This window comes from Passer domesticus, chromosome 8, assembly GCF_036417665.1.
Source record: "Passer domesticus isolate bPasDom1 chromosome 8, bPasDom1.hap1, whole genome shotgun sequence".
NCBI lineage: Eukaryota > Metazoa > Chordata > Aves > Passeriformes > Passeridae > Passer > Passer domesticus.
This window is the reverse complement of record NC_087481.1, coordinates 47,379,373-47,405,454: the sequence shown is the minus strand read 5'-3', so window position 1 is coordinate 47,405,454 and position 26,082 is coordinate 47,379,373. Positions and strand designations below refer to the sequence as shown.

General features: G+C 41.3%; 1 protein-coding gene across 2 annotated transcripts in view; it reads right to left on the bottom strand.

The window, feature by feature from the left end:
- The window catches only part of SORCS3 (sortilin related VPS10 domain containing receptor 3), a 275,567-nt gene that overhangs the window by 176,106 nt on the left and 73,379 nt on the right, over positions 1 to 26,082 (bottom strand). For both annotated transcript variants that reach the window (XM_064431239.1, XM_064431241.1), the window contains exon 2: positions 14,961 to 15,028. In XM_064431239.1, the coding sequence (XP_064287309.1) occupies positions 14,961 to 15,028 (68 nt within the window). The remainder of the gene's footprint in view (positions 1 to 14,960; positions 15,029 to 26,082) is intronic.

Below are 26,082 nucleotides of genomic sequence, written 5' to 3'. Positions count from 1 at the left end.
CCAAAGTCTCTGGAAAAATGCCTGGAAACACTCTGACTTCCTTAGAATCATAGAAATGTTTGGATTGGAAGTGACCTTTAAAGGTCATCTAGTCAAACCTCCCCCAAATTTGGATACTACATCTAAAACAGGTTTCTTATACATATTTCCTCTCTCCAGATTAAATAATGATTGTACAATCCATAGCCATGCTCAGATTTTTAATATTTCTACAACTAAGTTTCCTTGAAACTTCTGAGAAGAATCTGCATCTCAGATAGCAGTCAAAGTCTAGGGGTCTGGATTGTTTGCTCTTGCACTTCTACTACTTCTGAAATCAGATGTATGATCAAGTACTTTTTAAACAATTCCCATCACACTGGGCTAACTTTTCGCAAAAGTTGGAACCAGAGTTGAATTTCTGACATGTTTTCTCCTTGTCCCTACTCCCAAGACCCCTTGCAGATTTTTCAAAGAAAAAAGGCGAATGTTCAGATGTAGGGAAAAATAGTCAATGTTGTTCTGACTTCAGTCAGCCCTGAAGTGTATTCTCAGATTTCTGCTGCACCAAAATGGTTTAGAGGAAACATCCAGCCTGTAAGATTCTAACCAGATTTCTTTCTGGATCATTTGTCCACAATGAAAACTCTGAGAATAAGCAGCAGGAGAGAGAGAGAGATTACAAACACATTGCAAAACAATAACAATGCATTTTCCCTTCTGCTGAACAGGCAGAGTCCCTGGGACAAACTTCAAAGGGGAGTCAATTGCAACTCATGTTTTTCCTAGCCCTTTCACCTACACAAGTTGCTTTACTTTCACAGTATCCTGGACTCCCCTTACATTCCAACATGTTGTTGACAACTTGCCCGTTCTATCCCCTGTGAATTTGCACACATTGCAGACCACACCTTAAACAGTCAAAACAGAGAATTATAAAAGGAAAGCAAGTACAGAAACCAGCACGTCAGCCCTCATCACTCCACACATTCATTTTCCATACAGAGATCTGGAAAATCCCCTTCACACTCTGGACTGTAGCCACCATCCTTGCTTGCGTGGGCCACGCATATCTGCACACCTTCATGACCAGGCACAGTAACAGATGGTTTTACAAGAGATGCTTGTTCAGACACTCAAGTTGGGAACAGCCAAACACTGGCTAAAAAACCAGAGCCATTGTGTGCAGCACCAGCCCTGCTCCCTCTGCACTCTGAGCCAGCACAAGCAGCAAAGGCTCTGTGCCTCTGAGTGTCTGAGAGAGCACAGAGCAATCATAACATTTAGTTTCATAAGATTAAGGTCACTTTATGAAATACTTCTAAAGGGAAATCCTTTAGAATTTAGAATCCTTTGGTGCCTCCCCATCTTGTTTACAACTTCCTTACCCTGAGAACTATAATTCACATGAAGAAAAATAAAACCAAGAAAAATAGTACCTTATGCTCCAGCTGTTCTTCGAAAAGCTAGTAAGTCATTACATGTTAACTGAAATTCATTGAAGTCATTAAATCCATTTTTCCCCAAAGCCAGCTCTCTCCCTGAACACCCTCTACTGTTTGAAATGGCAAAGAGAGACGGTGATAGGACCTATTTATGCCTGTTTGAAGGTGAGTCTGTGCTATCTGATTTTTAATTCCAATCTATCCATCGCAATCAGGTACACCACACTGGTCCCTCAAACCACATGTTCCCAGCAGCCTGACCACTGTGGCAGTGTCAAATTCCTTTTCTCCACTTACAAAGGCACCTTATGCTAACTTTAGAGCACCACTTTCCAAGATCAATGATAATTGACTGATTAAGTATGCCTAATGCTGCCAGAATGTGAGCTGATTGTGTAATGGTGCTAATTAGTAACTGCCAGAGCTCATTCCAATTATTAACCTTTATGAATGTCATTTTTGAAGATAACAGTTTGCAACACAGCTTACTGCAGCATTTGTAATGGTTTTTGTCACATGGGATCAGAAGGAGCACAGTGACCAATGAAGCAGAGATAAAACACAAGAAAGGAGTCCTAAGAACAAAGGATTCTGCCTTGGCTTTCTGCAAGTGATACAGGGACTTTAACAAAAGAAAACTGGAATATCTGTGCTAAGGAATTCAAGAACCCATTTTCCACAAGATCTGAGATCCTCAACAATGCCACTGCCAAGCATACCTCAAAAGCTTCCTAGCAGTGCAAGTACCAAACCAATTCCAGATGTGCCAGAGGGACATGTCCAGTGATGCTCTGGAACCAGACATAAGAACAAGTTTGCTACTGCATACTGAGGAAAAGCACCATTCCCATGTCTGCACAGGCACAACACTGATTCTTCTGATATGTTATGTGACAGAGGATGTTTCATGACAAACCACAACATGCACCCTGCTTGGATCAGATTTAGCTAAACAACTAAATTAGACCACAGCCTTCTTAACTTCACCCTCATCTGTCCCCTAAACAAACCATGTGCACTGTCAGTATTTAAAAGGAGCACTTTCAAAATGGAAATATGAGCTTCTTGTAAGTCTTCCACCACAGATGGGCCATGTTCTTGTGCCCATCACTGTTAAAAACCCACAGGACAACAAACATATACAAACTCTTCATGTGGTGTGACTAAAACCCCTCAGCCCCTACAATTAGGCAGCGTTGGTGCAGACCATTCACCAAGCCTCAGCAAGGCAAATGGCCCACTAGTCCCCCCTACCATATACTCTTCCAGAAGAGAAAACCCAAAGCTCTCCTTCCTTTGTTCCCCGTGCCTTGTACAAAATAGAAAATGCACACCTGGGGGAAAAATGCTAAATATTCTGTGGTAACTCTGTATTCCTCATAGACATCCCTTTTATCTTTATTGGTTACACATAATAGAACCAATGGGATTTTAATCTTCCAGGGGACATTTACTCTTTACTTTGCTAAAGGCACGCTGAATGATGTACCATGGTCTACTGCTTACTCTGTAGCTTAACTACTCCATGGCAATATAACATTATATCTGAAACCTGACATTTGAACAGATGATCTTACTCCCTTGGTTTTCCTCAGCCACACTTACAGCTGCAAGTAACCCAACGAAAGGAGAAGGTTTCCCACAGAATGGCTTTAGAGAGACTCGAGTCTGAGTTACCTCATGGTCAAGCTTCTCTGTGATCCCTGAAGTAATTACACAAGTATCCCAGAGGGATCACACTTTATGATTTTTCAAGGAAATTCATACACTCCTGTTTAGTGATAGATGTGTGATCCTCCTGTTTCCACACCTGGGACATATTACCTGTGTGTGAACTACTCTTTTCCAAGCTGTTCCTGACTTCTGCTCTGAACCTGCTCATCCCCTCCAGGACCACAAATCAGCAACCAGGCTTCCTTCTTAAAACAAATTATCCCTACAATTTCTAATTTCAGTGAAAGAGATGCAAGAGGATCAATGTGAATTTCTTTTTCCATAGGGCTGATGACTCTTTGTGAGCTCCGACTCCCATGAGGCCAGAACCCAGGCCCCAGTGATGGGTTGCTCTTTCTTTCTGTGGACTTCTCCCCAAGCACCTTTGGAACTTCCAGGACTTTTTGTAAAAAGAGGGCCTTGCACTCCTGGCAGTATTTACAGATAGCTGGAGATTGTTGCATTTTGAACACACCAGAACTCACCCAGGTCAGTTCACTGTGCATCTCTCAGCCCTGGACAAACTACCCGATTTTGGGGTAAGGCTTGGCAGTAACAGCTGAATTAACAGCCCAGCCATCTTCCTGTTACCCATCTCCTACTATCATCTTGCTCACAGATATCCTGAGCTAGACGACAAGATCCAGAAACAGCATGTAACAGTCCTGTTACAGAGGCCAAAGGATATTCTTGGATTTATCATCAACCCATCCTTTCCAATACACCACCATATTTTTGCATGGCTGACCTGACCTGCAGGATGCTGAATGCCCAGCTGCTAGCCTGCTGCTTGATTCAGGCATCTGGACAGCAATATCAGGGAAAACTGGATATAACTGACTATGAATATTTATGGAGTCAATTTTCTAAAGTAACTGGCCTTCAAACACCCAGAAACAAGGCCAAGCAATCTGGTTACAGAAAGGCCTCGCTAGTCCTCTACAGTTTTTATTCAGAGGCAGAAATCCTAAATGTAAAAATGCACTAGCTTCTCATGATCTAGTAGTTTACAAGAGCTTTCATTTTCACTTGGTCAGGCATATACTGTAAAAGAACTGGCTGACAGATTTTACAGATGAAGCACACGTGGTAAGTAAATAAATCAAAGACTGCCATCCAGGCTGGGAAAATGTAGCCCTTTGTAAATATTATTTGGAGAAATGACCACTTCATATGGGCACTTCTGACTTCATTAGAAGCCTAATGAATCCACCATGGACATAATGAGACAGACAGACCATACTAAAAGCAAGATGGAAGGATTTCTTACAAGCTTTTTACCAGCTTTTCTCCATCCTTCTGATTATTTATAGCCATTATAAAATGGCAGCGCATCTGGGGAAAAAAGAAAGAAACCACTACAACATAATAAAACATCAATATAAACAGACACAACCATGTTAAAGTACTAAATTACTAAATTCTACAAGTTGCTGTACAAAGCACCCAAGATTTATGGTTTGATCTGAAGCCTAATTGGAAAGAACAGAAAAGCCAAGGGAGGAAGAAGATGGGAAGAGAAAGGAAAAGAACAGCTTGGCTCAAGAGAAATCTTGTAAGGCAATACAAAGCCCACCTTCAATGTGGAAAGGGGCACTGCCCTGCAGCACTACAGCAAGCACGAGGTGGCACCAACAGGGAGATGTTCTGTGCAAGGACCTGGAGCTCCTTATGCAGGCCTGAGTGCCTGGAAGTATCTGCCAGTATCTATCTCTGTCTGACTGATCAGAGCTAGGGAACTTTCAGAGCCACAGATTAAGTCTTCACATGTACTACAATTCTTGGAAGATTTTTTTTGTCTGATTCTAGGAACCCACCTAAAACATGGGTAAAAACGGGCTCCAGCAAGGAGATGCACAGATTAACTACATATTGTCCTGAGAACCACATTCTTCTACTGGCTCTGAACATTAGATCAATGCTTCTTTATTCTTCTTGGAACCAAAGAATTGCTGAGGTTGGAAGGAATCATAGGAGCTCATCTGATCCAACCTCCTGCTCAAGCAGGGCCACCTGGAAGATATTTGCCCAGGATCAGTCCAGATCAGGCTTTTGAATATGTCCAAGGATGGACACACCACAACCTGCTTGGACAACTCAGCCAGTGTTCAGTCACTTACACAGTAAAAAATGTTTTCCACCATGTTCAGAGGGAAGATCCCGAGTTTCAGTTTGTGCCCATGCATTGTCTGTTGTCCTGTCACTGGGCAGACACTTAAAGGAGCGTGACTCCATCTTCTTTCCCCCCTGCTTTGAAGAATTTGCACACATTGAGGCAATCCACCAGTCCCAGTCCAGCCTTCCCTTCTCCAGACCAAAGAGCTCTCTCAGCCTTGCCTCATACGAGATGTTCTACCCACTCACTTTAATGAGACCCTGTCCATACCACATAGCACTGTAAGATTTTTAACATACTATTTTCTGGCCACCTCCTTTCTCAATCCTAGTAGATGAGACTCAGTATGGAAACTCTTATGTAATTTATTAAGAAAGTTTTATTTTTCACCTATCTATTTGCATATTTATAAGCAAATTTAATATGTGGTTTTCATTACTGCTGGCAGAGATTCCCATTGAATGCATTCGCTACTAATCTGTGCCAACGAAACTCCTCTGCACAGCAAAGAGTGATCAGAAAAAGACATTAGTAAGGTCAAAACAAATTCATCTTTACGTGTGGCTTCCTGCAAAAAGTTTTGCAGTCGACATCCAGATCTCATTAGAATGTAAGATTAGATAACTCAACAAAAGGAGCAGCTCTTTAATGAGAGCAGTGGAATTGCTGCTCCAAACGATAAAAGAAGCGATGGAGGAGCCAATTCCTGTTAACAGGTGCGGCTCTGCTGATGCAGCAACAGTCACAACACCCACAGGATCTGCAACAGCAGGTTCTTGGCTACAGACTCCCTCCTGGGTGATGCCTTGCTGCTTCTAAACAAGTCGGCAAAACACTACAAACACACTTTACCTGGCAGCCCTGACAAGATGACTTCATAGGGACAGCGAGGCTTCAAAAGTACATTTGCTCTTGGCAAAGCTTCCTCTGACCTGCTCCACCAAAGCCCCAGAACTAAATGCCTGGGAACATGACCAGAGCTTGAAATTCATTGCTGACGAGATAGGATGTCACTTTCCTTCAGGAGCCATAATCAAAGAAATTCACCAATAAGGAGAGAAATGCTGTAATAAATATAGCTTATATTAGTTGAGAACATAGAGACAAGCACATTCTTCCAGCTTCCTAGAACACTTCATTTTTTTTCCATAACAAATTTCATTAGTTCACACTGAGCTCCTAATGCTTATAAATCTACACCAGAAATATATTTTGGCATTAAATTCTCTAAATTTCCCATTTTATTATCTAGTTTTCCAGAATGGAATGACTAGAGATCAGAACAGGTCTAAGTGCCCATTGACCCAGCTGAGTGCCTAAAAGGACTAGCTTAAAATTAAATTATGCCAAAGATATTTTTGGTTGTTTGGTTTGGTTTTTTTGGGGTTTTTTTTTGGTTTTTTTTTTTTTTCAAAGTACAATTTCAAAGAGTACTTCCAGGCCAATGAAACATCTTTACTTACAAAATGTGGTAGCATCCAAGAGACACCAACTGATGGAGATCCCACCTGTGATGCAGAAGACTCAAATCCCTTGTTTGAGTAAGATGGTCACAGTAGACACATCAAATTACAAATATTTGTGTTACCTGTTAATCTGCCACAGAATATTCTTGGGGAAGTATATGAAAGAGATAAAAGGCAGCATGATTTCTTCCCAGGGTCTGTCATCCAGTTCTCTGGACTTAGAGATCTCCAGATCCCAAACCCACTAAAATACCGTGGAATATCACATTTCGAGCACAATTCCAGCAATTCCATTAGAAAACTTAAAGCATGAATAGCTCATTGCTGACACATAGATAACCAAAAAAAAAAGGTGTTTCTGCAACTCTGATCCAAAACCTGTAGACTTGTCTGTTCCTTCATTGTTATAAAACACTATTACGTTATTCAGCCACCAGCAGAAATATCCTCCATTAATTCACTGAGTCTCCTTTTGAAATCCATTTATGCTTTTATTATTTCTGCCTCACAGCATCCTGTAGCAATGAGTTACACAATGTAATTACTTGAGGAATAAAAAAGCATTTCCCTTTATACTTATTCAGAGCAAGGGCTTGAACTTGGATCTTCCACACATAAGATTAGAATGAGTCTCTCCCTGGAGAGATTCTCAGTATCTCCTGTTGCAGCTCTTTTGTAGAACATAAATAATTCAGGAGAGATAGCTGGGGCTCCTACCTGAATCGTGGAAAATTAAAGCAAAACACAGCATGTTTTTTTCTCTGTACATTTTGTTTGGAATTCAACTTTCATCCCAACATTTCCTCAAAGTTAGGAATTTGATAAATTGCCTTTTCCTTTTTCTTCCCTGTATTCAGCCAGAAAACAAGATGTATCCAAAAGTTCCCAGGTCTACTTATTAAAAGGAGCATCCCAGTAGCCCAGTTTTAGCTATAAGATCAACACATATGTACAAACACACAACCTCTCTAGATATATTCAAAGTGCACCTTCCCCACCCAAACACATCTGCAGCACCCACTGTCAGTGACCAGCCCAGTCCTCTCACATCCACACATTTAAACACAAACAACTTCAGCCCCATTTTCAAGCTGCAAAAGCTGTGTGAATGGGCCACAGAGTGGGGATGTGCAGCACAGGTTGGATAGGAGTTACCTGCACATGAAAATGTGAATGCCTGTGCTCCCACCATGCAACACCAAAACAAGGTTCTGGGGCAGAACACAGCCAAAGCCAAGATTTACCTCTTCAGAGATTCACAGATATAAATAAATAAAGCATGAGAATTTATTTTTAAAATAGCAGACTATCTAAAACACCATTACAATCTGCAGTTCTGTTTTTATTCATTCTCTCCAACTCAGAAGGAATTTCACCAAGGAATAGGGATGAGCAGATGCAGGGGGGAGCACATTAATAAATCAAAAGTGTCATTAAAATTTGTAAACTAGTATCTTCTGGGAAGCCTTGGCAATTAGTCTCAGAGCTTCCTTGGCAAACAAAAAATTAATAAATCCAAAAGGCCCCCTGTCTGATGACATTCCCACCCCCACAGAAAGGTCACTAATGAAGCAATTAAGAGACACAACAAATGGACCAGTCAGCAGGCTGGCTCACAAAAGACAAATGAGCTTCATGAAACGAGAGGACTAAGACATCCTAATAAGCAAAGGTGGGACTTCAAACCACACACCACCCCAAGACACATACAAAAGCTTTTAGATTCATTAGCTGGGATAATACTTTTCACATGATTTTGCAGTGGCCCCCTTGGTCTCCACCATCTCTGAGACAACATTAACACAATTACAGCAAGGAACCACCAGAAAGCAAAGGTGTGAACACTACTATTCTCTTTTTGGAAAATCCTGTGGGATATAACAAGGCTAGGGAAACATTGGGAAGGAGACAAATGAAACTTCTCTACAGAAGTTAGTTTTATACTTAAAAAATATTAAAAAATGAAGTCTTATCTTTATTACTATTACTGATTTTGCCTAATCCTAAAGCATAGGCCTGAATTTAAGATAAGCCTAATAATTTGCTACTATTGGTTCCCAAAACAGACATTTAAAACAGTTTTTAACTCACACTGTCCTTTTCTTGTAATGACAGCATCTCCTTCTAGTTTGAACTGCAAAGAATGTATGTTCTGGACACTATCTGGGACTCTGGTGCTTTGGAGGAGGGCTAAACCTCTAGTTCATTCTGTTTAACTCCTTGAATTTATTTTTTTTCATTACCATGAATCATCCCATTCAGCTATACACAGCCCAAGCAAATCTGAACCATCCCTTCAGTAGATTTCCTGACATCCACAATTAAATATTTGTTTAGATCACACTGTTAAACTAAGGGCCTCCATCTTCATTTGGCAGCAGCTACCTCAGGAGTGGGCCAATATGCAGTTACTGTGCTTGCCCCAAAGGGTTCCAGAGTGGTTACCATGACAAGATGACATCTATGGCATTTATGACTGCCAGCCAGGCTGAACTGGACCGGGGTAAACTGTTTCCCTCTGTGGCGAAACTAATCATCAAGAGTACTGGAGGTTAAGAACTGTATCATTCTGGGATTTTGCTGAAGGTGTGCACTGATTGCAACTCAGGGAGCTGGGAGCCTTGAGGAACAACTCTCATCCCACACTGTGGTCATCTGCTGTGGTTCCCCACTCCTTTGGTTCTTCAGCAAACATAGTCTGCACCTAACAGCTCCCAGCCACAAAGATTTTCATAGCTAGCTCCCATAGCCTCAAAAAATTCACCATCATTAAGCTATTTATACATTCTAGCCAAAAGCAACAGTAGAGATGCCAAACTTTTTGTTGCCCTGGTTTTCAAATCCAAAAGAGATCAGGGTACCTGCACACACAGCTGGCTCCTTCCCTCAGTGCCCTGGCGGTGGCTCACTGCAGATACAAGAAACCCTTCTCCTCATCAGCACAGGATTTCTGCACTTTGCAGCATTATTAAAAAGTGCCAAAGAAGATGCAATAATGGGAAGCATTACTACTTTGAAAATCAGCTCCATTAATTTTACGCCTGAATACAATCATCCAGAAAATAGCACATATCGAAGATGCATGTCATCAGCATAAAAGTGGAAAATTATAAATGTAATCAAATTTGACAATACTGAGAGGAGATGTCAGCTGCTGGTCATGGAGACTGCATTTCAATACAGCAAACTCCAGGAAAACTGCAATGGCCCAGTGGAGCCAAACCAGTACTAAACAAGAGTTTGTGGCACAAACCAGAATTTGCCATTCATAACACAGTCTAAATAATGTATTGACACTGGGATAGAAACACTCTTAAGAAAACTCTGTCATGACCTATTTCAGGTTTAGCTTGTTTCACAGAGGATGATATGGAAATCTGAGTCATGCTTTTTGAATCTCTTGATCCCTGACTTCTTTACTCACCAGCCTAAGAAGCTGCTACATTTGGAGCAATCAGACTAAGCCTCAGTTCCCAAAGGCCACTTCACAGAATCACTAGCTTGGAAAAGATCTTAAAGATCATTGAGTTCAACCCATGTCCTAACACCTCAACTAAACCATGGCACCCAGGGCCACATCCAGTCTTTTTTTAAACACATCCAGGGATGGTGACTCCACCACCTCCCTGGACAGACCATTCCAGAACTTTATCACTCTTTACATGAAAAATGTTTTCCTAGTAACTAACCTATATTTCCCTTGGCTTCAGACTGTGTCCTCTGGTTCTGTCAGTTGCTGCCTAGAGAAAGAGACCAACCCCACCTGACCACAACCACCTTTCAGGGAGTTGGAGAGAGTGACAAGGTTCATATCACACCACATTCACCCTTTCCCACCTAGAGCAGCCCTATGAAGCCAGCTCTACATGCCACACACAAAACTAGGACACAGATATCAGCGTGAGCTGGGAAATTTTTCAATGCTAGAGGTACAATGGCACATGCGGAGGGTCTCTGGGGACTGTGGGAGGTTTAAGAGGCAATTCCATGGGAGGAAACAACGTGAAGCCCTCTGGTATTTCAAACAGAGCTGAATGAACAGCAATGCACGATATGAAGCAGCCTGCAACCAAGCTGGGGGGTTTTACTCCTCTCTGCTCCAAACTAGGGTTGCAGCTGCTGCATTTTGCAGCTGCCTCTATTAAAAAGCTGAAAGGGTTTTTTTTCTAACTCAACAAAGAGGCTGAGACAACAGAATAACCTCTTTAGACAGAGCAGCCGCAAGAGTAAAAAAAAAAAGCTCGGGGATTTTTGACTGCTGCCATGGAGACAATTTCTTGGTTAATAAACAAGAATATATATATATATATAAAAATTTCTTCATCATCATTTTAGCCTCTTAAACAGAAATAGTCACAATTTTGGGTTAATGCATGGGCCAGCATCATGTACAATCAGATAATTTAGCCAGGAAAACAGCCAGAGGAGGGGAACTCCAGGGGACCTATCTGAGGTGGGTAAAATGGTAGCAGGGACTAAGAGCTGACACATGCAAGTGCTTGCACTTTGGAAGAAAATCTAAACTGCTCCCCACTGCCCAATTAGCTGATGTGATGCAGTCATGGCTGTGGCATTGATCATAAATAGCTCCTTGCTCACTTGTGCCTCTCCTGTGTTCTGGATCACCCCGTTGTCTCTCTGTCTTCACCTGAGACTGAGAACTCCCTTGAGAGGGAAGCTGTCTTTTTAGCAACTGCAATCCAAATAAATAAAATAAATGAATACATTGCTCAGTACTAAAGCAGGCAACAATGGAAAACCTTTTATTCCGGTTATCTTAGAAGGAAGAAACTGCTCAATACACACTGGTTGAAACAGTTGAAAACATTTTAAATACTGCAATATCAACTTCAAATACTTATCCAGAATGTTCGCACAACTCTAACTCAATACTGTACAGCTTAAACAATTCCTATGCATTTCCTGACACCTACTCTTTAAAGAGAGAGTTCATATTTCATACAGATCACTCCTGCATGCTTACAGTTCCTCATGGACAATGAAGTTTGATGCAAGGATCCTGGCCTACAGAGAGTCTGGGAATTAGACATGCTCCAACAGCACTTCAAATCAAAACCACAAGTTTACAGATTTAAAGGGAATTTTTTTTCCTTTTGTTGATGGAGAAAAGATGTTAGTGGGGTGACAAAATTCTACAGAAAGCATATGGCCATGTCTTAATTCATTTTTTTATTTAAAGTAGGCAGGACTCAACTACACAGATAATTCACAAGGCAATGAGAACTGATGAAAGGTTTGCATATCTAAAAGCTTAAATAATTTTTACTGTTATATTTGTGGACCTATGAAAAAGACATCTCTCTGGAAATTCATAAACAACTCACACCATCACAAAGAGTAAAGCAGCAATAAAGTAGCTTCCTTTCATAGGAGGAAAATTATCACCTCCACTCAACTCAGTGGGAAAAACAAAAATCTAAACCACAACTGACAGGTATCTCCTGTGACAAAGAAGAGATGTGGCATTCACAAGGAAGAGAAGGTGTGTGGGTGTGTGGTTTTTCCTTGAAGCTGGCTGCTTCAAGGCTGGCTGCTTCAGTAGCAAGAAAGAGCTTTTTTGTGATTGTTTGAGCCCCAGAACCATGAATTTGGATATTAGAGCAATGTCTGTGTTCCTGCATTCAAATGCTGACTAGAATTTCCCCTGTCTAAGCTCATACCAGCCTGATACAGGAGCAGTTTTCAAATGTAACTTCTAATTCTCCTCTCTTCCTCTGTTGCTCTCACTCCATTTCTTAATTACATTCAGGATGTTTTCCTATTGATTTACTTGTTTTTGTATTTAGATGCAGGGATTAGAAATTCTTTTTATATGGCAATTCAGTTTCCCATTAAAAGAAGTCTCTCATGCTATAAACCCAGGGGGAACTGAGGAGGAGATTTTGATGCACAGAGCAGGTGGAGGCAAGATGGCATTTGGAGATTGCATTGCACTCTGCTCTATCTCAGCATCCTCTGCTGTGTAATTCATTGCTCTCTGCCACAAAAGCCACACTCCTCTCTTGTGAAGGCAACTGCATTTGCCAAGTGGTCAGGATGGATATCACACAGCACCACAGCTCAGACGGGCAGGGCTCCCGGCTTAGTTGTATTTCTAGAACACAGGAAAAAAAACAAACCCCTTGGAAATGTACAGATCATCTTTTGATACATAGTTGAAGTTGCATTCAGTTTGTGATCTGTCTGGGGGCTCAAAAAATCTACAAAAAGTAACTAAAGAAAGCAAACCTCTTGCCAGGAGGCTTACATTCATTCTGCAAAGACAAATCCTCCTTTTAAAATTTTCAGGGTCTCAAAAACGAAAAGAAAATATTGAAAAACACCAATTTAAATAATGAAAAGATTCAGAGGTCTGAATGTGCAAATAGAACAGGAAAACCCAAGATAGGGAGTATTTCTCTGGCTTATTTCTTACACTTAGTATCTATTTGCATTTCTACAATGTCCTTTGCAGAGGAACTCATAGGTGCTCTCCAAGAATCCACACTCCCCTGTCAAGTAAAACATGGCTTATTCCTGAATTTTCCAAGCAGAAAATAAGGTTTAGAGCCCAGGAGATCTACCTACTAGCACTTACCCTGAGCATTCCTCACAGACCTAGGAAAAGAAGATGAGAAGTTCTAACTTCTCTGAATCTCCAGGCCCCCTCACTGGCCCCTATTTCACTGGAGACCAGATGCAGAAGTGTTCCAGAACACACTCCCACAAAGCAGTGAGTTTTCCCAGTTGACCAAATGCTAGATGCTTTCAATTGTATTGATGATTAATTACATTTCTATCACTTTGGGAAGCCTCCAAAAGGGGTGCTGCTATTACCTTTCTGCAGAGCGCAGGTGATGCTGCGAGCTCAGGATTAAGACAAGGTTTGCCGGTTTGTTACATTATTTATGCAGGGCAGATTGGCAATTACTTTTAAAGTACAATCACTGTGGCATTTGTACTTGCTATGTAAAGAGGCAAAAGTTTTTTTAAGGTATTAATACCTTGAAAAGTACCAGGGTAAGTGGAAATTACTGTTCTCTCTTATTAGCTGCATGGTTATTTATACTTTTGCAGATTACCATGGTGCAGTGCAATTAGGCTTCTTAAGTACTGTTCAAATTGAGAAGTTTCAAGAGCTCTACTGAACAATTAACCCTTAAATACATTTACAGAAATAAACCTTCAGCAAATGGCCAAAGCCTACTTCAAACATGGGCTTTTAAATCACTTGTGAAGAAAGAAGTACAAGAGACCATCTGCCAGGAAGGGCTCACACCCAAGCAATGGCTACAGTACACTGACCATTCCACCAACTACACTTTAAGCAGGTTTCACAATAGCTATAATACACCAGGTAAATCTAAAACAAAGCACTTGGTCTCACCAGCCCCTAGCTGCCTCTTTTTTTCTTTTTTTTTTTTTTTTATTTTAATGTACCTAGGGTAAAAAAACACCTGATAGCAATTCTGTTAAAGGTATACCACTCCACAGGCAGGATGAAACAATTTGGTGATTTCCAACATGAAGAAACTGACCTGTTTATAGGGCTGAGTTTGGGGACTGAGGGGATTTTAGGTTATTTCTTTATTTTAAATGCAGACATACACTTCCAAACACACCCTCTGTCTAGAAGCATGTTTCCCCAGGGCAGGACAGTCCATTTCCCATGCTAGACTAGGAATATGGCAGCTGTGTGACCCCATCCAAGTACATCTACAGTGGAGAAGACATTGTGCCATCTCCACTCCTTCAGCAGCTACTCTCCTTACAGCCCAACACACAGTCATTACCAAGATGGCAATCTTAGCCCACAAGGGTGAAGAACAAGGCTGGGATCAGCTAAGATTGTATCATGCACTGTGTTTAATTCCTTCTCGGACACAGTTCTAGCAAGTGTGTACCCATCTATAGAGCCTGTTCTCATTGCCAGCCTCACAGTAGAGAGGAAGGAAGGGACTTGTTTAAGGACACTCAAAGGTGAGAAGGAAACCAAGCTCCTGTGCGTGTCAGGGAAGTGCCATTACATGATGAAACCCTCCTGTCTGCAGACCCCACTTCATTAAGCAATGTGTCCTAATCTTGCATCCCTTTTCCAAACAGCAGCTCCATTTGTCTCAGATTCTTTCCCAGCTCCTCCTGTGATGAACTCAGACACTCCCCCCTGCCCACAGCCCGGATCAGCCCCCAGACACAGTGCAGCCCTCCACACCAGGTGCTGTGATTCCACCTTCCACGTACCTCCAAAGTGAGCTCTCCGTAACACTCCCCAGGTTGAAGTCGTAGAGCTTTGTCAGAATGAGAATCACCTAGAGAGGGGAAAGGGAGGGAGTGAGAGAGAAAGGGAAAAGAGGAGAAAAAAAAAAGGTTGATGTTAGATTTTGTAACAATACACAGGGCATCTGAAACCACCTAATGGAGAGCTGAGCATTTATTCATTAACGTTGCAGTATTATAGGATAAAGCAGGTTTAAAAAATAAAATGGGAAATCATTAGCTTAGTAAATTGTATAACCAGCAACATTTACTTTAATCCCAAAATGTTTTGCATTTGAAATAAAACATGCCACCAGGAATTAATCAGACTTTGTGAGCTGACCTCTCTGCAACTATGATTATTCAAATTCAGGGATGGAATCAAATGCACCCTTGTTAATTCAATAGTTCAATCCAAAATTACAGTCAATTTCTTTTGTCTCTCAACATTCTATCATTAATTATTCGGTCTCCACAGAAAGAACTGACAAGTTTTTTTATGTAGATCCCCATCCACCAAAACAGTCCATCTTGCCTAGAGTCAGCTTTGTTTTCTCCATCTGCTGTCACTGGCTCCACAGCATGGGAATTCCCACATGCCATCACCTTCCCACAGGGGTAAGAGGAACATGTAGCATGACATTCTGCTTATGCACTGAGCAAGACAGACCTTCACTCAGATCTGTAGTGCTCAAGGACAGTTAGAGGCCCCAGGACTCCCTGACTTTCTGGAGAAAACACCCCTGAGTCATGCCCCTGAAAAACTGAGGTTGGGGGAGAGGGAGTTAAGCAGTACACGGGGGGCCACAGAGGAATATACTTTCCCTCTGATCTACCTGGAGCTGTGACCTCAGATTTCACAGGTAAATGTAATCCTCCTAGCTACAACCTACATTGCCCAATGTCCTTCTCTCCAGAAAGGCAGTTATGCATTCTGATAGCATGGGAGCCTCTGTGCAAGCTCCCAGGCTCACGTGGAATGAGGGAATAGAGGGAAAGTAAGAGCATTTGAGAATCTGCTCCTTGCCTTTTTAGCATAACTAATGTCATACAGCTCATTCCCTTGGATTCTACAGGACCAGCCTCAAGGAAGAGCTCCAGGGCACCTCTTCATTTTTGTTTTGCATCATTTTAACATTTCAGCATCATTTCCTCCTTGCAGGATTCAAGCACAGGCCAGTTTCCCTCACATCTGCTCCAGCTGTGAGAGAGAGCAAAGTTTAAAGCTTTGCAGAAAAATGCCAAAGGATTAATCAATATCACAGCTGCTGCAGCACTCGTTTACTGTCAGCATAATACCAGGAAAAAAACCTGTTCAAATTGTAAGGGACCTTGGTACGTGACTATGCAGTCAGTGCCCATCTTAATGACTTTAGAATAGATGCTCCAAGCATCCCTCCCTCTCCTGGATTCACTTTAACCATCCCCTATTGCATTTTTTCCCTTTATTTCCCCATGCAGAGACCTTTAGGAAGAAGATAATAGCCAAGCTGCTTTCAGCAGGGTGTGAAAAGAAACCTGCCAGGCAGATTTGAGTCAGCATATGCAAGTCCATGTCAGCTGAAACCAATGCTGTGCTATGGGGAAATAAGGCTAACATCTTCTTAATGCAGTCTAAACCCTGCACACACCTTCCCACACAAAGGGGGAAGAGCCAGCTGCAAGCTGCAGCAACCAAGGTTTGTATGGTTTGTGTGCCCCTACCCCTTACACCCAGCAGGGCAGCCTTCTCCCAGCTAAAACCCAATGAGAATGACATTTTTAGGTTGTTCCCTATAATTCCACAGGCACTCAGCCAGAATTCCTCTCAAGACTCTCTAGGAAGCCATGCACTATAGCACAAGCCCTGCCCTGCCTGAAATTGCACCTCTCGTACTGCTCACAGCTGTGGTGAGGTTGCACAAAGATTTCAAGTTTCAAAGTCTAAGCACACTGAAGGCAGCTGAGTTCAGTGGATCCTGGATTCATTCCTAAGTATTGTAAATAAAATCTCTGTGTCTTGGTCAAATTTCAACAGATTCTACCTTACTTCTACCCTAAATTGCAATTACAACTAAAGGCAGTATCCATACTCTCCCAGCTCTTTGTGTGTCTCTCCCCAGATCTCCTATGCCCTACATTTTTGAAGACATCACTTATCTATTACCACCCTGCAAATCCCAGGATAACAACAGCTTTACAGAAGTGAGCTGAATGCTACTCAGCTTCTGGGTATAAATTCATAGTAAAAGCATGTTGTTTAGTATGACTTTTCTGGATTTTTGCCTGGGATGACTGACTAACATAGATCTCTACTTGGTGATGCATGGAAAGCACAAACATCCCTTGAGCAGTGTCTTACACACAGTCCCAGGAAATAGCAGGAATTTTCTGAGGCAGTGGTAACACCTACAGAAACCTGTCCCTAAAATCTCTCACCACAGGAGCCCAGAACAGGCAACATTCCCACACCACTAACCCAGGCAGCTTCCACTCTGCTCCCACTTGCTTTTGAGAAAAAACACCCCAGATTCAATAAACACAACTCCTACAATGGCTTGGGAATCTGAAAACCAGAGAGGATCTGAGAGTCTGAACACACAACCTTCCCAAGAAAAGCTGCAAAAGCACTTTCCCCCTACACACTGCCACAGAGGAAACTCAGGGAACACCATGGGGTTGAGACACAGACAAGAGCCTGAGAGGCAGGGCTGGATCCTGACCTGTTTCATGGGCTGTGTTGGACACAGCTCTGCAGAGGAAACATCAAACCCTTCCAAGAGGATATTCTGAGGCACCACCAGGCTGCCCCAGCTGTGCTAAGAAGAAACATGAGGCAGGGGCAGATGTGGGAAAGTACCAGATTTTCTGACATTGTGTTGTTTGAATGCTTTAGTTGAAAAAGGATAGAACAAAAGAGAGGGAAAATTGGACACATGTTCCAAAACCGAATTCTGACAGGAAAAAGAAAAATTAAAAAGGGAAAAATCCTCCTTGACTCAGGCTGAGACATTTGATTCCAATTTCTGCTTTGTAGTTGAAGAAGCTCAGCTTGTTTTTGTGAACACTAACAAATTACTTTTTTTTTTCCCATGCCAGTGTAATTTTGCATGAAAATTTTGATGGTTTTAATTTTAAAAGCTGAATTCTACTGAAAACTGGAGATTTTACAATTAAGGCACTATTTCAAAACAAAAACATTTTCTTCCCCTGAACTGAGAGAAATCTGGAATTGCCACCCCATAGAAAATGCCTCCTCTGCAACATAAATTAAAACATTTTGCTCTGGGGAAAAGAAATACAAATTTATTAAGTTCCAAGCAATTTAGAAACAGCAAAAACTTACACTTAGGCATTATTTAATCAAAACAAAGAAAACACCTTTATAGTGCCAAATTAAACTGTTTCTATTCATCAAACCAATCTTTCCAAAATTAATTCCAAGTCAGCTCAATGTTAAACTGTATTTTGCTACAGGATCATACTTCTCACTTCAGGAAATAGAGCTCAGATATGAAATTTCCTCATCTCCTGCAGGCTAGGCTCCACACACTGCACTGTGCTTCCTAGGACACCCGAGGGCAGGTCTCCCTTGGGACACCAAGCAGCTCAGCTGGTTAAGAATTAAAAAAAAAGGGTCTGCAGGACAGAGTGTGGAAATAGGGAGGCTGAATTACAGCTCCCTTAAGGCAATACAATCCCTCCAGAAAATGCAATTTCAAGCTGAGCTTACATGAAACTTAATGACCTGAATAATTTAACAAATTGTTTTGGTTTTGTAGACAGAAATGGGAATGGAAAAAGGATAATCGGAAAAAAATATATTTTCTTTGGAAAGAAGTGATGTTCCAGTTATACAAGAATTTTCTTATGTGCTTTATTTTTTACACATGCATCTCCACATTGCATATAGGTTGGAGTTGTTTTAACTGTCTACTAAATTCCCTGCTTTAAGGCTTATATAAAAAAAATGCCAACACCTGTCAATCATTTACCTTCAAGGGTCTATACTTCAATAAAGATTAAGAGCCTCTGGCAGTGAAGAATCTTGACACAATGCTCTATAGCATACCAAACCACTAAATCCATATTTAATATGATGGACCACTTCTCTAAAATAAGGCCAGCAAATGTCCAAAACTGTCCAATTCAGCAGCCTTGAGTCTTACCAGCCTTGGCTGGTATGAAAGCAGAAAAATTACAACCAGGAACATTAGCCCACATTTCATTCCATCTCAAAAACACATTCCTGAAGGGATCCCTATTGTTCAGGCAATTATCAAGAATCTCCAAGGCCACAAATCACAAAAGTGCTCAGAAGCTTTTCAGAGTGTTTCGTGGTGTAACAATCTTCCATGCCAATAAAATTTTACTATGAAGGAAAATGACTTCAGTTCATTAAACCCAGCTCCAGATCTTGCCAATTCTAAACTGGCAAAGTGCTTTGCATATACCCCAGAGTGGAATACATAATGCCTGTTTCCCACAAATTAGGAGTGCAAAGGCACTGCAGTTTCTCCAGCAGGTTGACAATGAACTTCAGAACAAGTGAAAAGCACCACGCCAAAGGCTGTGTGGAGACCCTACACTCCTGTGAAAGGGGACATTGATATTAGAGACACAAGAGGGAAGAGCACAGCAGCCAAAGTAGGTGTCAGACAGACACCTGAAAGGCCAGCTCTGATTCCCTTCATGAGACATCTGAGTGATCCTGCTGTATCAGCACAGAGATTAACACAACTCATCAGTAGCCCTGTGCACATATTTGCCAAGTGTAATTAATAAAGAGTACAGGGATGAGCACTAGGAAGCACAGAGCGCAGCAGAAAGAGGGCAGACAAATGTACACGTGAAAAATGAGAGCTCTCCACTCACGTGCTCTGCCATGCTGGGGTCTCTGTCTCCTGCCCACAGACATATTTCCATGATGCTTGCAACATTTTCTACCCTCCAAGCCAACCACAGGAAGCTTGTCTGCAACTTCCATCTGCCATTCCCCAAACCATATGAGAGCTGCAGCACCCAAGAACTAAATTTCAAATGTGAGCAACCACGGGATATTGGGAACCAGTGTCAGTAAAAATGGTCACAGCCAAAGAAAAATTGGCTTAAAATGCTCCAGGACTCAAACACCAGCAGCACTGATCTATGTAGGTGCCTGATGTTTTCTTATTTGGGATCTTTCTGGGGTTTTGTTTGTTTGGTTTGGGTTTCTTTTTTTGTGGTGGTAGTGGATGGTTTTCAAGGCACAAGATTATTAACTGAAGATGGACTGATTGGAAAGCACACAGACATGCACATTCATGAGCATGAATTTCTAATGCACTCTTTCATACAATCTCTTCATTCAAAGCTAATTCTGTCAAAAGCCACCCATACCAGACTAATTTTCCCCAAACACACACTCAAAAGATGGGGAAAGGACCATTTACATGTTCAATCTATATTTGTGCTTAAGTGTGTGGTAGGCTGACCCCAAGCAGGGACTAAGCACTAACCCAGGCATTGACTCTGTCCCACCCCAGGTTGATGGAGGAGAAAACCAGAAAAGCAAAAGTGAAAAAACTTGTAATTCCTGACAAAGACATTACCATTAGTCAAGGAAAGGGAAGAAACTATAAATAAACAAACAAGTGATACAAGGGCAGTCATTGACTGTCCTCCCCAGCAGACCAATGCAAAATCAGTCTTGGAACACAGTCACTATTGCTGAGGATGATGTTGTATGGAACACAACACCTCTCTGACTTCCTCCTTGGGTGGGCAGAGTGAGAAACAGAAAACCTGACACTGTGAAGCGCTGTTCAGCTACACCTAAAACACTGATGTGCCATCAGCACTGCTTTATCCTAGAATTCAAAATACAGCATGGCACAGGCTGCTCTGAGGAAAATTATTCCAGTACAAGTGTTTTCCTAGGTCAATGTAGCATGATTCCCAAAAACAATCACTACATAATCCTGGTCTCATCAAAATCTCTTCACACAAATACAGCCTCAAAAATATACATGTGCATGTGAGTGATCACACTATGCAACATCACCATCCTCATTTCCACTGGAGGTCTGTGTGCAGTTGCCAATACCCAAGAGTGCCATCTTCAGTTGTGAGAAGCATATAGAACTATTACTAAGCTCCCAGGAGAGGAATTTAAATTCCACAGGTGCTAACAGACTCTGCAAGCATCACCACTATGAAACAAGGCAAGTAATGGCATCTTTGTTTTACTGATGAGGAGGCAAAGAGAGGTTAAGTGAAATTTTAAGTGTTCTCTACATGGGAACACTCAGAAAGAAGAATTTAAATCAACTTTTAAGAGTTTGGTTCAATCCACTTTGCAAATACATATGAAAAATCAAAGACTATTCTGAAAAAGAGTCCATTGAGCATAGCTGAAAGAATCCAATTCAGCACATTTTGATAATTTAAGGTAAGAGGCAACATCTGGAATATAAAAATATAAAAAACCAATCTGAGTTCACCCAGACTAAGAGAATTATTAACTAAAAAGGAACACATACACCTTAAATATCAATCTCCCCTTCTTTCCCCAGTCTGGTGAGCACAGCTGAAGAAAACTTATCTCCAGATAATAGGAATACATGAATAGCACATCTTAAGACACAATAAAAAAACCAGAAGAGGTACTGACAACAAACACAGGCCAAATCCTGCCCCTGGAAATCAGAGTAGCACTTGTGTAAGAGTAAAGCTTTGCCAGCTTGCAGCAAAGAACTTTTCCTTACTTTTTTTCTTTTTTTTTTTTAATCTCTGGAGAGATGAAAATTATCTGTGGGTGGCTTCAGGCAGTGCCGACAAAAGAGCCCTCTGAAATTGAAAGAGAAAAATCCCAAGATCACACACAGAAGCAAAACATGTTCCAGTGAACTTGTGATCTCCAAACAGCTGAGACTGTCAAATTTGTCCTCAAAACAAGAACCAGTAACTAAAAGGAGGATATTCACCTTTAATCCTCCTTTGCCTGTGTTGCTTATCACTTTCCAGTGGGAAAACTGCCACAGCAGGCTCCTTCTGTCCCCTGCCCTCCTCCCTTTCAATATAAATCAGGCACCACAATGGGCTGGAGCCAGAGCAAAAGTCTTCCCACTGGCACAGCTGGAGACAGATCACATTAGCTTCACAAAAGCACCTTCCAGATGTAAGCAGCAGTTTGAAATTCCCATTTACAGGACTTGCACTGAATGAACAGAATCTGAGGGTGCAAAAAGAAAAAAAAAACAAAAAAAAAAAAAACCACCCAGAACTAAAAGCACTACAGTGCCTTGCAGAAATAGCCAGATCTGGAAAGCCCAACTCTCTCCTCCTGTGCCTTTATGAGCAAAAGCAGGGCAAGAATTTTGTGTGCTGGTTCTCTTGGATACCTTGGCAATTCAAGGGCAGGCCCAGTCTGTCAAAGAAACAGCACCCATCAGCATCAACCCTGAGAGACACCTCTTCCAGAGTCATGGATTTACCTTACTGGCCCCTCACAAATCTAGAAAGTGGTTTTAATTGAATCTGACAGGGTCTTTCATGCTTTAGGCATTTTTGTGCAGGGACTGTACTTTAGGATATTTTCAGAGGTGCCTTGAACATACAAATCCTTGCCATGGTAGTGAATGCAGCTGAATAACCCCACCAGCAAGGCAATGACTAATGACTCCAGGACTCAGAAAAGGAATTGGACTATAATGTTTTACAACAATGTGGGAAAAGAAGTCTGATTTTCCTCCTCCCAAGGCAGACATTCCAATTATCAACCAAAGCGAGGGTATTCACAGCCACTAGCTGTATAGTGGCTGCAAGTCAGCCACAAGGCTCCTTCGTCTCCACTACACATTAAAAATTGGACAATATCCCTCATGCAACATTTTTTCCAAGAAAGTAAGAAATAAAATTGGCAAATCCTGCCTCAGTTTCAGCAAGCATATCTCCTGCATACCCACATGCTTACTTTTAGTGCATGCACACACACACAAATTACAATTGTGCAAAACTTCCTTAATAAAGAAATAAATGAGATGCCTACAGCAGTCCTTAAAGAGCAGCTGGATCATGTCCCAGAGGCTGCAGGAGAGTGCACACACTCGTGTGCATCTGTGTCTATGTCTGTGTAATATAAAAGCAATTATCAGTCACACAGAATTAGGAGAGAGTGTCTGGAAAAGGTGTGGTAATTAGGAATAAACACACTGGAAGGGAAGGTGGACACACCAACACTATCAGCAGCTTGTGAGTAGCATTAGTCAGAGAAGTCAGAGATAGAAAACACTCCCCAGATTATCTGATCCACCCCCCTGACAAGGCACAGTTTTGCCCTACAGAATTTTTCCCAGCTTTTCAGGATGGTTTTTCTGCCCATAAATACACATTCCCACCAGAAAAGACATCTAGATTGCTTAAAATAACAGAAGCCTGAGCTTTATCTCTGTGTAACTCAGTTTAACATAAACACAATCTCTCCTGTCAGGTAGTGATATGATTTACGGGTCCCCTATCATACGTTATAAGAGGTGATAGCAAAGAACTCATTATTTATTTCTATTGATTCAGCAACCCACACTAGATCATATATCCCAGTTCTTCCCCCTTGCTAAGAAGCCCCCCTCTAAAGCCTTGGAAACTTTAATTTTATCTTCTTCCCCTTCTCTGTCTTCCTTTTAAAGCTGCTGTGTGCACACCTCCAAGTTCAAGAAGAAAATGAAAAAAGGCCCCAGATACTTTGCTGGCTCAGTTCTTATTCCAATTATCTCCTGATACCATCTGCGAAGCAGCAAATTTTGTAAAGCAATTTATCTCTGTGGAGTCACTCACATTTCTGCTGAAGGGCCATTTAAAGCTTCTGACATGGGGAGACCTGAAAAGAAGGAATGACTTGAACTCCAAGTATGGGTACACTACCTTCACAGGACAGTTCCCAATTTAATTTTTTAAAAAATTGAAAAAAAAAATAAAAAAGGTAAGAGAGCATAGCCCTTTGAGATCCTATCAACTGCCAGGACAGGAAAGGGTTTTTCTTGAAGGCAAGAATGTCTGGTTCTATAAAAGAAGCTAAACTATGTAGGAAATTTTGTGTCTGGGGCATTTCTGAAAGGGATAGGGAAAAAAAGTTCCCATAAAGGTGATTTTTCAAGAAAATTCAGGCTGCTTAAAGCTGTTCTATTTTGGACTCCAGGTTCTATTTGGGAACTCTCACGCCTCTCACACACATACCCTCTGACCTCTCCCCTGCATATGTACATATATAAATATTAGTGATCTTCTTCAGATTCCAATTAGCAGCTCAAACAGTTGTTATTGATCAGTGCATGGGCAAGATATTCTCTCTCTCCCCAGGGACAGACGATGGAGTAGATATCCTGTTAAAGTCCATTCCAGCCTCATGCCTACAAAGGCTTACTTCATGTGAAAATGCCTCACTGCTAGCAGAGGAGATCCAGTCCAAAAGCTGGAGTTTTAGAGATGTTACCACGGAAGAAAACAAATTATCTATTGGGAGATAAACCCTCACATCTGTTTTTAGTGGCCAGTTAAAGACCTTCCACTCCTGGTGCCTTATCTACAACAAATCCAAGCACCTTAGACTTTGGCTCATTCCCTTCCACACAACAGCCCAGGGAAATAAGGATCATTGCAGTTTGCCAAATGTCAAGTGTAACACAGAGGGGAAAAAGGGAAAAATGCACAAATTATTCCAGTTACAGTTCTGCAGTTATTAACATCCAGTAATCAGATTTTCCACCACACATGAGAACCCACTTTAAAAAACATCATTGCACAAATTCATTATGTAATCACAATGTCTTAAATCTGCATACATAGAGCACTTATAATTAAAGAGTAGGGAAGGTGAAATATGAGAATCATCACAGGAAGAACAAGATCAAAATAAAAGTGATCATTTAGATTATATGAGTAAGTATCACAGGCAACTTGGGTCAGTCAGGCTGAGTGGGACACAGAATAGGAAAGTGCCTAAGGTAAGAGACAAGCACAAGTCAGGGCTCTTGACAGACAAAAGGTCAGAAGCAAGAGTTTGAGTGCTAAATAGCCAATTAACATATTTTTACATTATTATAGATTAAAAAAAAATTAAATTATCTGATTATCTTATATATTACGGTAATAAAAACGTGGTCTGCCAATTAACTTCACTCTCCTGACCTTGAACTTCTGTTTATGCAGTTCTCATCTGCAGATGACAAAACCTACTTTAAAACTTAGTGGCTCAACTATTACAAGGTCAGACTCTGCCCTAGCAGCTCCTTTTCCTACTCCTATTCCTTTGCAATAATCTTTACTCATTATGTTAATCACCTTTATTGTTTTTATTTTTATTCTCATTTGTCATGTGCACACATTTCATCATCATTTAAAATGGCTGAGCTACTTATACCTTAAGTAGCTTTTTACTACTATTATTTGTCTTGTATTATTAAATAGTAAAGCAAAATTATTTTCATCTGTGAATTTTCATGTGTTGCTGTGAAAACACTCTGTCTGGGCAACTTCCTTTCTTTGCTCCTGTGCAGAGCAGCTTTTGCTCATGCCAAGCACCTATGGAGCTGGGATGTTATCTCCCTTAGAGGGCCTAACCAAGCAGACTTACATGAAATCTCTCTCACTAGGTATTTCCAGATTGTGAGCTAGGAATTATTCCTCTGTGTATATCCATCACATTGAGCCAGATATAACACCTTCCTCTGTCTCAGTACTAAAACTTTTAATATATTCCCCCTGACCCTGCTCTCAAAAAATTTTCCTGCGAAAGACTGGCACCAGCTCATGGTGGGGTGGGAGAAAATGAAGGAATCTTTGAGGATCCACAATAAAATTGCAATTTTTAGTGGCAGTCCAATAGCTCAAGGTTGGGGGCGGGGCGGGGAGGGCAACGTGTTTAAAAAAAAAAATCTATTCACCTGGTTTTGACCTTAGTAAGACAGAAAATTATTTTTTCCCACTTTAGAAATACCTTGTGCTAATGCCTACATGGGGAGATGTGGAACAGCACAGTTGAAGCTGTCAAGGGCAATTTTTCTTACAGACTTAAGTGTTCTGTTACTTATAAAAATAAAATAAAAGAAGCTGAGAAAAATAGAGGAACTTGAATTCCAATCTCCTTTAATGC